Raw genomic sequence first — 14,584 nt, forward strand, 5'->3', positions numbered from 1 at the left:
ACACATACAAAGAAGGGCACACACACTTATAAGTGATATATAACTGATATAACACATTTGTACCAAAAACACGTCTCTTATATTAGGGCCGAGAGATTAATCATTCATTAATCACAGTCATAACACGAGTACAAGACGAACACATCATTAAAGGCTCCAATGTCAGAACAGATGAAATTACATTTCTCACACACTTTAAAGGGAATGTAGAATGAGCTATGTTTATATCACAGCTGACATGTCCTAATATAAATGCAGCTTGAATTCAAACTTACCATTTAAATATCATCTTCAACACAGTAACACTTTAACTGTAAACATTTAACACTTAAACTAACACTTTAACATTTAACTGTAAACACTATTCTTTATATAAATATACCCTCAGCCTCAAAACTGTAAAATATGTGCATTTGTAAATTTAAGACTACTGTCACAATGACATCTCCACAATGAACACTTTATTATTCATTCATTCATTCATTTATTTTCTGTAAACACTTCATATTTAGGGTCGCATTCAATCCAGAGCTTACCTGGAATCCTTGGGTCAGGTTTAGAGAACATCACACTCCTTACAGACATCGACTCAAGGAGGTGATTGAAGGAACATTCAAATAAAAAACTAATATTTTTTTTAAAGCGCTGTATGTTTTTATGCTGCTGCAAATGTGGATTATCCTGGACTTTTTAAACATAATATAGATTCAAACTCAGGAATACTTATTGTGCTTGTTTGAGGGTGTTACTTAGAAACTATTTGACCCTTTGTAGTGCTCAAAGCTTCATGAAATGTTCTCACAGTCTAAAAGTGTAAAAAATAATGAGACAATCAAAAACAAAAACTTACATGCACGAGTCTGTATTACACATTCTGAACCCGTTTCCTTTACCTTCTCCAAAAACAGCTGCATGTTCATCCCCTGAACAATTCCTAATGAGATGATTTCAAAAGAACCCTCCAACCAGGCTCCTGTACACTGTACATTAGAGCAGTCGATGTTATCGTGATTATTTGTAGAAACTCTCAGCAACACAAGTCAATAAGTACCAGGATCAGCGCTGATTCAAAGATGGAGAAGCAGCAGAATCTGATAATATATGCATGAGTAAATGAGATGGTGGAGATTGCAGCCAAGCATTTGAATGGCTAGACCAAGAAGAATGGCTTGCATACATAACGAAGCCCTGATTAAGACTGATTCAGAGGCAGTAAACACCTTGCGAGGAGAATATGATGTTATATCCCTGAGCTAAAGCAGTGGCACTAAACGTCTTAGGGCCCACCTAGGACTCATTACGATGAAGTGGCATATCGCACAATGGCCAGTTCCCTGGAACTAATGACATGCTCTTATTTGGGCCGCAAACCCTCCACTTTGCCACTGAAAGGTGATGTGAACCTGCTGGCTTTCTCCCCAGCTGCAGTGATTAAATTCATTAGGAGCTCTTCAAGTAATTGCAGATCATCTACAGCAGAGCAAATATTCAATTAATACCGACAATTTAATAACTGTGATTCCTTCAAGCCACTGCACATAACCTTGATGAATGTCTGCTCTTGATTAATTCATATTTCTATACAGAGGTCACTTTAATTTTGCTTTAACTATTAATTAAACCAAGCACTGTTCAGTTAAATGAAACCACTGGGGATTTTTCTAATGCTTTTGTGTGTTCAGAATTCTGCTAAAACACCTGGGCCATGGAAATCCTCATGACAGACAGTCGAGAACACGTTTTGAAGAGAGGCAGTCAAGCACCACGCATCTTGACACTGATAAATTAGTGTGTGAACATGACCGGGGTGACTCCCACACACAAAACACAAGATGGAGGGGTAACAATGTGGAGTGCACTCATAAAAAACGTGCATGTCTGTTTCTGGCCAAGGACAATGTCTGGAAATATTTCATCCCCATTCACACTGCTATTATCCTGTTTCTCTCGCCTGTTGACAAGCAAAGCCTTAAGGGAGCATCACACATTTCTTTACAACATAGTGTTAGAGCACACAAAAGACACTGCCCAGCAGATTTGGATGCTAATCACCAAGTTTGCACTTAAAATGGCTCATGAATTGTGTTATTATAATGTTGCAAAAATAAAACTGTTACTCCCTGACATCAAAAACCAACTGCTGACAGTGAGGTTTCATCATCTAGAGAACAGTGCAAGTTCATGTTTCAGATGTTGCACACAAGGCCACAAGCACCAGAAAGGAGGACATCAAAGGAAAATTGATTAATAAACCTTTCAGAGTTTTCAAAAAATATATAAAATCTATTATGAGCCCTCTATTATATATTTTACTGTTACACCCTCTACTTCCAAAGGTCAGGCCCCCATGAGACCACTGACAATTGTGGTGTTTGTTGTGCTGTGCTGGTATGAAGGGATCAGACACAGCAGTGTTGCTGGAGTTAAAAAAAAAAAAACCCTCAGTAGAAAAGTCCTCCAACTCTAAATATTCACTATCCAAAAACTACCTGCCCTTTGGTGGTCCTGTGAAAGCTGACAATTGAAAACCAAGGGCAAAAAAAATCCTCAGTAGAAAACCAAGGGGTGGAGCAACAGAGGAACTACAGTCTAACTGCAGAACTGCAAAGCCCACATATACAATCAGTGGACAAGGAGGTGGTAGTAATGCTATGGCTGATCGAGGCATGTGACCTACTCCTCATAGTCCTAGGGATCCTAAACTCATCCTGTATTATTAATATCCCAAGACAACTATCACCAAAACTGTACACATGATATTATAATGTATGTCTTGGAAATACAAGGACTGTGAGAAGCAGAAAAGGCAAGTGACCTTTGAGACTGGACTGCGTAGCTTTGGAAAAATAAGTCCCTGCGGATGTGAACAGTGAGATGTGTTTTGCTGAGTACTGCACATCTAGATGATGTGATGTGTAATATCAGGGCCTTTGTTAGAACTGTGTGGCTTGTATTTAGTAGGAATATTCTTGATTAATATGCACTTCTTTTTTTGGCTAAATGTCCATGTGGTCAAACATTGGCTTCCCTCTCTTGTGCCGTGGTATTTGGCAGTGCTGAATTAGCCTGGCTTCTTTCTACTGCTGCCACTTGCATGACCCTCTCTCTCTCTCTCTCTCTCTCTCTCTCTCTTTCCCCTAATTACAGCCATCTCCAAGCACTGCCTTCTCTGTTGAGGTAAAAGCAAACTCAAAACTAATCTGCTGTAAGAACAGTGAGGGCAATTAATCAACTGGAATTATTAGGCCAAGAGCTGTAAATACGTAGTTCAGACACACTGCAGATCATCTGGAGGGTAGCACTTTGTAATTTTATTCCTGAAGCTGGAAAAGTTTGGGATTAAACTAGGTTGAAGCTCAATGTGAGGCAGCTTTCACATAAAACGTAAACAATTTACTGCTGGGTGTTGAAACAATATTTTCAATCAGATGCACGACGCAGGATTCTAACTGAACTGAGCTCAGTGACAAGTGCAGTGGAAAATGCCTGCTGTGGAAGACTCACTGGGTCAAATAAAGTTCAAATATTTTCTTTTGCATGTTAACATTGCAGGCAAAACTAGCCCATGAAGCTAGCAGCTTGTTTAGCAGCTCCTTCAAACATGTCTGAAAGACTCACGTTATTGGTTTCTGCAGGCCCTCCTTCATGCCACAGGCAGCTCCACCCACCTTTAAATCTGACTGGTGTGTGGAGGGGACACTGAGAGTGCACACCGTTGTGTGAAAGCAGTTTGCGCAGAGGTATGTGAGAGTTAGCGCATCCTGCATTCAATGTGAAAGTAGCTTCAGGAGATTTATTTGGCTGTAGGGGAAGCTCAGCTTGATCTAGGATGATTTATTTGCTTATTCATTCAAATATTATATCTAAAAATATACAACATTATGGCGAGTCACTATAAAACTGCAGTGGTTTGAAGAGTTCCTCACTTGTTTGTCTTTAAAGGGATCTGCCTTGTGTTTTTGTCAGTTATCAAATGAAGTCTAACTGTCTGAACATGTGTGATCCTAAATACTCCTCTATGTGACAGAACTGTTAGTCTGTAGCGCAAATGCTAACAAAATGTTGACCTGAGTTTCTGCACTAGAGCAACAAACTGAGGAAGATGTAACTGCATGTGAACATCTGAAAGTCTGAATGAACCTGAATAGACTATAAGGTAGCAATGTGATCAAAAAATCTCAAAGATGAAACCCAGTTCATAGTCTCTCACACTTCTAGCACTTTGAGCTCAGTTACAGCACTGGAAAACCTTGTGGACTTGATGTGGCCAACCATCATGAGGTAGGTTTGACTTGGGTTACAACACGTGTGGTTTGGACCCGACAGGCACCCCCCCCCCCCACCCCAAATCACCCGATACCTGGCCCATAAACAGTGGATCTCACGCAGAGTAGAGCGGGCTTCACTCACCCTGAGTGAACGTCCTCATGCATGGGGATCCACATTCATGTCATGTGCCACATCTAGGCCGAAACATTCATTGTTCTCTGTTATAAGTCTCTATTTAAGGTAATTGCTGTAAAATCTAACACCTCATAGCATTGCTGCAATATTTTCTCAGTTCAAAGAGTTTGCCTTAACATCATGCAGCGATTTTTTTTTTTTTAATAAATGTAAGCATACACACATGGCCTTATAAAGTTGAGTTCAGAGAATAATAATAATAAAAAAGAAAGTGCATACAGCATTAAAACAAATTAGAGCAGAAGAGTAGTGACAATCACTGTCAAGAATTTAAAAAGACACCAAAATAGCAGTGGAAATAATAAAGAAACAAAAATTCAAGAGCGCATTAAAACCCATTTTAAAGGAAACATAAAGTGCCGAATTTAATGGAGATTTCAGTGTGAATTGAAAGAAAGAGAGAGAGAGTGATGTGTCTTAGAGCTCCTCCTGTAAAACGCAGCACAATAATGAAGCAGAAAGCATTTCCTCCTGCTGAGAATCCACTGAAGTAGGGACCGACGGCAAGCTCAAACCTTCACATCAGAGCAGGCAGGTTGGGCAATAACAGCCCACATCATTTAAGCGTCATTTAAGTACTGAAGTGCTCCACTATTAAGAAGCTTTGTATATTTGGATTTTATGGCCAGTGCAGAAGTGGCTGAATTTGAGCAGTGTTCTGAAGGGTTTCAGTTCAGCATTGAGTACATTGTCACGTACGCTCTAAAACATTTGAGACTGGTATAAGTGTACAGCAAGGCATCCAGCCAACAGGACATTTTCATACTGAAGTCTCCACTTTACAAAAGCACAGAGAGCTGAATTGAAAACATGTTCCCTTTGGTTAAGCAAAGAGCAGCAGAGTTCTCTTACCTTCCTGCCGCCAGTGTTGAGCCTCAGTGGAGTCAGGAAGGGGTCAAATATCATATGGCTGGTCTCAATATTCACCGGAGACTGCCTCTTCCCCACTGAACACAGGTTCCAAGCTGAATTCACCAGCCCCCAGAAAGACGGAACTGCAACAAGAACAAAATGACATTCAGCGTCAGAGACACAGGCATGTTTTAAAATCAACACGTAACAATGTAACGCAGCTCCCCAGCTCCAGGGGTTAGGGGTTGGGGTTTGAAACCTGGCTTCAGCTCAGTTTGTAGTGTTCTCCCTGTGTCTGTGTGGGTCTCCTCTCGTTGCCCCAATTTCTTCACATGTTGGTTTCAGTAACGTCCACAGGTGTGTGAGAGACTGAGTGAGTGTGTGATGCCAATGTGTGTGATAGTAGCCAATGATTACAGCTAGACACACTGCAACCCTAAACATAATGAAGTGCTCACAGAAGATGAATAAATTAAATCTTTCTTCAATTATTTTGCCAAAACCTTTTACATTTTCCAGATTTTTTAACACTTTAAAAGGAGCATTAGGTAGCATTTCACTTCAGTAACGTCTATATAGACGTCTGTACTTTCATGCTAAATATATGTGTATTTTTATTTCTTTTTAAACATACAAATAAAGAACTGAACAAGCTGATGAAAGCTACCAAATTTCACCAATTATGGCTCACAACAAACCCATTACATCACACCCTGATAGACAGCACATTGCACGTTTAGCCTAAGACCTCTTTGAGGCGTTTTTTTTTAAGCTTCCAAGTCTTTAAACTAAACTGAGTTGGAGATTGTACCCGGAGATACCAAGAAGTACGCAAGAGATAACGCGTGTTTACACATTGGAAACAAGTTGATTTATATGGCCCTACTTTTCTCTCTTGTCTAGCAAGTTAACAATCATCTAACACAGCACCTGATGAATGACTAAACATTTGCAGAGAAAAAAATGACTCCTAATGGTCATGTGTGAATAAACACAGCCTCATGGTTCTGCACAAATCCAACAAAATCCTATTAGTTTATTGACAAAACAACATATTGTAGATAATGAGATTGCTTATTAACGAGTTTGCAGGCGCCTATTCCAGTCTGACTCTGCCTTCCAAGGCTGCACCTCGCAGAAAAGTGAATTCCACCAGAGAGAAATTCAATCTGATCAGTGGAAGCCAATGGCAGTGGAGGAGGGTGAAGATTAATTATACAATTCACTAATGTTTAGTCCACTACGATGGTATCAGCACTTTGGTCCTCCAGGGATGGGAAGCAGCTCCCCAAATAAGTCTGGAGAATTCATAAATCACTGCAGAGAGCATCCTGGAGTCTGGAGAAGCAGGTGGTACCCACACCGTCCTTTCATGTTGAGAATAGACTTAATTTGGGGGCCCACATTTTCCAATACAGGCACCACCTGCTATTTCCTGGCGTGTGAGCGTTCGACAACTCTCCTTGAAAATGAGAGCAGAGCTAGACAAAGTACCCGCATGTACGTGCATGGACACACACACACAGTTTGTGTAACTAAACCTGTTCAGATCCTAAAGTGGCCTGAACGCTTTGAAGTGGAAGTACACTTGATGAATATGAGTGTAGTGGAATTGAGGCCCAGACAGCTAAGTTGATTCTGATTAATAAAAGCACGCCCGGACAGCAAAGGCTGCCATCACTGCGGCTCTCTTCATCCTCCCTCCGCCGCCAGCTGCTGCACCACTCCACCTTACTGTCAAAAAACAAATTACTGTATTGGACGAAAGTGCTGTGAGGGAGGGGAAAGAAAAAAAAAAAAGAATGAAAATACATTAGGGAGCCGCTGAGTGATCTCTTGTTTAAGGTGCTATTGAATCAGGCAGTAATCTTCTACTGCAGGACACTGATGGGAAAATGGCAAATAGTTCAGATGCATCTATGTCATTCAGCGAAACGGCAGAAAATCCATAGCCCGATTGGGAATTTGCAGTGTATGGGATTGATCCATTACACAGGGGCCTTTTGTCAAAATGTACACATACTTATTACCGGTTTATAGCCACTGTACTGCGACCACCAATGCCTGTGTCGTTTTTCACAGCTACAGCAACCACCACTGTCAATAACAGGAGAGAAAGGATCTTTATAGTGAAGGCCAGAACAACCACCACTTCCAGAACAAGCCACCTTTCACATACAGCAAAATAACACTACCGTACTGCCTACATCTCCACCTCCCGTGCTTTCACTCTTGACCGAGTAGGTGTGGCAGAGCGGGCTGTCAAGTAATCTCCAGGCCTTCTGTGACAAGACGGAGGAGCATGCTCTGTTTAATGGTCTGTTTAATGTGAACAAACTTATAAAGCCTGCAGAACCCTTTAAATGTGAGTTTCATAAGCGTCAAGTATTCAGGAGCCTACTGAGAAAAGCCACAATGTGCTAGGCTTAGCATTTAGGTCCATGAGCCCAAAGTTTTATTACACGCTTATGTAACCTAAGAACAGCCCCACTGGAGTTACTGAAGTATAAGACGTTGTATGTAATAAGCCTGGCATTTTGAGAAGTTAAAATAATATAATATATTCTTTAGGGGGCGGCACGGTGGTGCAGCAGGTAGTGTCGCAGTCACACAGCTCCAGGGGCCTGGAGGTTGTGGGTTCGATTCCCGCTCCGGGTGACTGTCTGTGAGGAGTGTGGTGTGTTCTCCCTGTGTCCATGTGGGTTTCCTCCGGGTGCTCCGGTTTCTGCCCATAGTCCAAAAACACACGTTGGTAGGTGGATTGGCGACTCAAAAGTGTGAGTGGGTGTGTGTGTGTGTGTGTCATCCTGTGAAGGACTGGCGCCCCCTCCAGGTTGTATTCCCGCCTTGCGCCCAATGATTCCAGGTAGGCTCTGGACCCACCGCGACCCTGAACTGGATAAGCGCTTACAGATAATGAATGACTGAATATTCTTTAGAATTGACAATAGTAATATTAAAATGAGGAAAGCACTATTTTGTGGCCAAAACGAATTTATCCTACAATTTTCAAACATAGCCCTCTGTATACTGTGTACTACAATGTTAAAATGATCCTTCTAGTTACATATTCTTATTCATGGCAAAACGTACTAAGCTTTTTGCTGCAGGTTCATGCACAAACACTTTCTGCCCCAGGGTTGTGTACAAAACTCTGTGCATGAACCTAAACATGTGGCACGAAATACATATGAAGGAGGGCTTCAAAATATGGAGGATCACACAAATTACTGTTGGAGATACAACAGTATCTGTGCTTTATTATATTCTGCTCTGTTTAGTTAAGATTGAGCTGCTAATGTCCACAGGTTTCCTTTGTAACATTAATAACTCTAGAAATGTACATTATAAACCAGAAATAACATTTGCTTTATGGTTTTAAGAGTCATTGTACAGAGATGTTAACAGCAGAAGCAGAAACAATGGAACAGAGACTAACACTTCAGAGTGAATGTAACCAGATGGACGTATGTGTGAAGAGGTAATATGAGATGTGTCATCATAAGACTAAAATATGTTCACACAGTCCATGTACATTTAACACTCGAGTGTTTTGTTTGGGGAAGAATAATTTTTTTTTAAACATGGTCTATTCATTACTGAACTTTCCATTTTTACTGCATTTTTTTTATTCTAATAATTAAATTTTAGTGAAGAAGACTACTCTTATAAAGGTTTATACATGGTTTAAAACCTGTTCATTATATTAGATATATTGTAAATTCATTGTCATTAATAATCAAATAAAACACAGACAGAAAGGGCATCAGTCTTTTTTTTTTTTTGCCAGTTAATGAACCCACATTCATCTACATTGTTAAACCCCAGATCTTGGCAGATACTGAAATTACTTTGTCTACTCCATCAGTTGACATTAGGCATTAAACTTGATCACATTTGTTAATAGGTTTAACCATGTATCCACCAAGTTTAATTAATGATCAACCAACAGATTGTCTTTTTAGACTTTAATGATCATGTGGTGCCCCCTGACATATGACATTAATAAATTCACCTTCTCGGATCTGTTTATTTGCCCTTCCAATATATGTAATGCAAATGATTATTAATGACCTTTAATGTGTTTACAACCTAATTAATACCCATTTAATGAACACATTTTAAACCAATTCTAAATATTAAGTGTAATTTAAATTGGTACCCAATTTCCTTACCTAATCAGTCACTGCCATTTTAAATCAATTGCTAGAATCCCTCTAGTCATGTGATGTCACAAAGCTGGGAGGTTTACAGCCAGTAATTTCCTTAGATCTATGAAGCTAGAGGAATCTTTCAAACGACTGACTAACACCACTCAACACACTTGGATGAGAACACTAATAACCCAGTTCTGTTTTGTTAGGCAGCATTTGGAGTACTGGTCAGTATCACTGTACACAGTCTAAGCTGTAGTTTAGCAAAGGCTTAATCAGATATGATTAGTTTCACTTCTGAAAATGAAGTTTTATACAATTATTGGAATATCCCAGAAATTTTAATCACGTCCAAATCGACAATTTAAATAATTTTACCAGGGAGCATGCTCCCAATTAAGTAAAGATTACAGAGCCTTTAATTACTGTCAAATGAACATTTAAAAACAAAAAAAAAAAAAACTGGGTAAATTCCTCCTGTTTGAATCGAGTTGGGAGAATATTTTGTTTTATCCCATATTTATTTTCCCTGGTGGGTGGAGTGGGGGGGGCAGTATTGGGGTAAAATAACATTATCCCCACTAAAACCAACCCTGTCCAAATAGGGCTGTAGTAACACGAATGCTCAGTCCAGGTGCATTGTGTAATTCTGAATCCTAAAGAAAGCTTAAGTCCCTGTGACATTGTGTTTTTATCATTCACTGAATTGTTTGGTAAAGAATCGTCAAATTCATTGTAAGCTGTTCCCCCTGGACACACGCCCCGAGAACACAAACCATTAGCAACTACAATCACTATCGGCACTCATTACAGTAACGTCCTCTTAATGTTTGTTCAGTTCAGCCACAAAAACACAACTAATGCACTCCACAGAACAGACCACACAGAGATGCACTCTACAAGAACCTGAATAAATTCTTCTTACTGAAGGTGTCCTTCAGGAGTATTCTGTAGAGACTGATTAGGCCCCAAAGAGATGGAATGTAGCCAGAAATCATTATTTTAAGAGGCACATTCTGCTTGGGTTAAAGCAACAATTACTGATTGGTTTGAGCAGGCCAATATCTCGCCAAGTTCAAAGTACCCATGTGGCTAACGGACACCAGCAAAAACAAGAGCTGCTAGAGTAATCGGCTGATACAATACAGAATTTGATATTAATCAGTGGCTGTGAAGTTAAACTCCAGAATATCAGCTTTAGTTGGAGAGTATTTCTATCTGCACTGTGATAGACATAATGAATCTCATGTAATTAGATTACTGACTGCTGATCTTTGTGTTGTTACATCACTCGTTCGTGTACAACAGAGATAACAAAAGGTTTGGGAGTTGAGTCTAAATCCGGCTCTTACATCTGGAGTGTGCTGTTTCTGAGAACCGAAATAAAAATGCAATGATTAAATGATTAGGCCAGCGTGAGACTGCAAAACCTTAAAACCCATCATGGTCATGCTGCCGGAGTCCTGGAGTCTGACTCCTCTCAAACTGTGGACTAAATATCAGTGTCAGGGGAGAATTACCACTTGGAAATTCTCTTTACTGAGGATTAGACTTCATCTGGCTCGGGAAGCCAGCCCTTAGAGACACAGTCAAAAGGGGGCTGGATTAAACTTAGTCCTGAACTCAGAATGCTGATCAGAAATTCTCAGTTGAAAAGAAGCTATAGTCCACAACTAGGACATGGGGTTAATTAATAAGAATGTAGTATGAGCTTGAAAGTAGAACAGAATATAACATCACAAGGCCATAGTAAATACTTACTAGAGCTTGTATTCTATCCAAAATTCTTCCATTCTTCTATTCTCCATTCTTGTTTCATACTTCATATTAAGTCAGTAATCCTTTGTGTCAGCGTTCGAAACAGCAGACGAAGAAACAACAATGTGTGTCAGAGACACCAAAGAATAATGGGATGGTGCTCACAAAAATAAACAAATAAATAAATAAATAAATAAATAAATACATTTGAGCCAGAGTTCAGTTTCTTTAGATTCATTGGTTAGAGATTTAACGCTGTGTGACGGATTTCCCTTCACCTGTATCTCAGACTTGTATTCATGGTACAGATGTCGGAATACGTAGAGCTGAAAGTCTTTCCCAAGAAATCTTGTTATAGTATGGCGTTCCTGCCCACGCTGGGAACTGACCTAGTCTGCAGTGTGGGGCCCAAACCTCTCTTCACATATCCCTTATAACACAAGCAAACACAGACAGCATGGCCCTACAGCGTAATGAAACTGAGGTGGTGAGAGTCTGGATGTATCTCCGAATCACTTACTCTCTCATGAAGAGCTTTTTTTTTCCCACTTTTTTATAGTAGTGCTTTGTGTGCTCCGAAACTCAGTGGAAATAACTAGTGAAGGCAGAGCCTCGGGAACTCAGAAGTGAGCAGGAGCATCTTCCCTGCTCAGACCCAAGCAAACACATTAAAACTGTGGCTTCACCTTTCAGCAAGACGATGACCCGAAACATACTACTACAGCAAACCAAAGTGCAGTCTTCCTCAGCCAAAATATTATTGAATGGCCAAGTCAGCCACCTGTTCTGAACCCCACAGAGCACACATTTCATGCATTTATAAAAACCCTGAATGCAAAGAGCTCCTGAAATAGACCAGAACTAAAAATGGCTGCTTCTTTGAAAAAAATGTGCTCAATGTGGTGATGTCTATAGGGTCCAGGTATAATAGGGCCTTGTGCTGTGTAAAACGTGAATGTGGGTTTAAAGTCTTCTCCAATGTTTAAGCATCACCGTGGTTGTATATATGCACACACAATCCCAACAAATGTGTTGCATGCTAGAAACTGTTCTGCTCTTTTGGTTACATTCCATCTAATGAAACACTGTAGCCTGCAACGTCTTAATATTAAATTTAGTAAAATACATACACACACACACACACACACACACAAACACCTCAGTAAATTAGATTTAATATAAATTCAATTGATGATTATGTCTTACAGCCAATGAATACCCAAAAGTCATTATCTCAGAAAACTAAAATAAGACCCATTTCAAAAATAATTTCTAATGCATAAAATGTTGGCCTACTGGAAAGTATGTACAGTATATGCACTCAATACTTGGTTGCAGCTCCTTTTACATTAATTACTGCATTAATGCAGTGTGTCATGGGGGCGATCAGCCTGCGGCACTTCTGAGGTGTTATGGAAGCCCAGGTTATGGTAGCAGCCTTCAGCTCATTTGCGTTGTTGGGTCTGGTGTCTTATCTTCCCTAAAAACAACACCCCATAGACTCTTTATGAGGTTTAGGTCAGGTGAGTTTGCTGCCCAGTCAAGCACAGCGATACTGTGGTTATTGAACCAGGTATTCTGACTTTTGGTAGTGTTGACAGGTGTCAAGTCCTGCTGGAACATGAAATCTGCATCTTCATAAAGCTTGTCAGCAGAGGGAAGCATGAAGTGCTCTAAAATGTCCTTGCAGATGGCTGCACTGACTTTGGACTTGATATAATACAATGGACCAACACCAGCCGATCACATGTCCCCCAAACCATCAATGATTGTGGAAACTTCACACTAGACTCAAGCAGCTTGGATTGTGTGCCTTTCCAATCTTCCTCCGTGAACTGACATGCAACATTTACTTTCATCTAGAAACAAGCCTTTGGACCACTGAGGAACCATCCTGTGCTTTTTCTCCTTGGCCCAAGTAAGACGTTTCTGGCGTTGTCTCTGGGTCATGAATGGGTTGACAAAAGGAAAGCAACAGTTGTAGCACATGTCCTGGATACACCTGTGTGTGGTGGCTCTTGAAGCACTTACTCCAGCAGCAGTCCACTCCTTGTGTATCTCCCTCAAATTTCTGAACGGCCTTTTCTTGACAATCCTTTCAAGGTTATGGTGCCCCTGTTGCTTGTGCACATTTTTCTACCACACTCTCCTTCCACTCAACTTTCCATTAATATGCTTGGATATATCACGAGGGTGTCACAATGACCTCCTCCTGGACATCTGTCCTCATGTTCCCCATGATTGTATAATTTATTATGAAAAATAAAAAGGCTTTATTATGTACAATCCGACATGTTTCATATAAAAACAGCAACATAATTACCCTATAAACCTGTATGTCATGCAGCAACAGTAAATAAAGAACGCTATTGTTTATTATTAAACACAATGGAGTAAGTGCTGTGTAAGGATCATCCAACTTAGCATCAGTTGATAAAGAACAGGTGATACTTTATTGCTGAGAGATTTGACAGTATATTCAAAGATGTCTCATTCCTGACTGATGCAGTGGATACACAACTGCTTTTAGTTCATCAGGGATAACACAGGTGTTCACAGTCCCGTGTTTGACCACAGAGAGTGTAATGGATTCCCTCTATTGAATTGTCCCCTCCATTCATTAGAATCAAAATGCTCATCAATTAAAACACAGCAGCAAGGGCAGGAACACATCCTTCTGGTTTTAAATTATCTTACATCTACTTTAGTGAGCTAACGAGAGGAGGGAGAGGTGTAAAAAACAGCACATGTGAAGGCTAATGATTTCTTTTCCATTCAACATTAAGAGGAGCCACTCCTCTGGCCTTCCCCATGGTTTATTACGAGTTCAGGGTTGAGCTGAAGGCATGCACCAGGTCTGAGAGGACACACTTGCACCAATTAAGCTCCCCATTAATTACTTCCTCTTGCACATCTCACCGCAAATCATAAAGCCTCTGCCCTGAGACGCAATTGACTGCAGCCGAGCTAGCCACTTAACATTTAAATGAGAAGCGCCCAAGTAATAACGGTCCTTTAGATGGTTCAAAAAATAAAAAATTCCCCAATAAATAAATGAATAAATAAGAGTAAGACACAGTAAGTGCGGCACAAGTGAGCCTTAAAAAGCACTAGGTGGAACCAATTAAATTTGCGGTCATGGATAAGCATCAAAAAAAAAGAAGAAAGCTGGCGTCTGTTTTGATATGCTGATGCAAAATGTTACGGCTTCTTTTTCGCCACCGCAGGAAATCAAACGGCTCGCCAATAAATGCTTACTAAAGCAACAACGGGAAATAACATCTTAATGATAATAAATGTTTGGGAGAGTTATTAAAATGTATGACTTGTCCAGCTAACTCTAACACTGAAATACT

At 40.2% G+C, this 14,584-nt stretch overlaps 1 protein-coding gene across 3 annotated transcripts in view; it reads right to left on the reverse strand.

The window, feature by feature from the left end:
* Window positions 1-14,584, reverse strand: part of ca10a (carbonic anhydrase Xa) — a 337,301-nt gene that overhangs the window by 115,636 nt on the left and 207,081 nt on the right. For all 3 annotated transcript variants that reach the window (XM_066664825.1, XM_066664824.1, XM_066664823.1), the window contains one exon: window positions 5,317-5,459. In XM_066664825.1, coding sequence (XP_066520922.1) covers window positions 5,317-5,459 — 143 coding nt within the window. The remainder of the gene's footprint in view (window positions 1-5,316; window positions 5,460-14,584) is intronic.

The sequence above is a fragment of the Hoplias malabaricus genome, chromosome 3 (assembly GCF_029633855.1).
Source record: "Hoplias malabaricus isolate fHopMal1 chromosome 3, fHopMal1.hap1, whole genome shotgun sequence".
Taxonomy (NCBI): domain Eukaryota; kingdom Metazoa; phylum Chordata; class Actinopteri; order Characiformes; family Erythrinidae; genus Hoplias; species Hoplias malabaricus.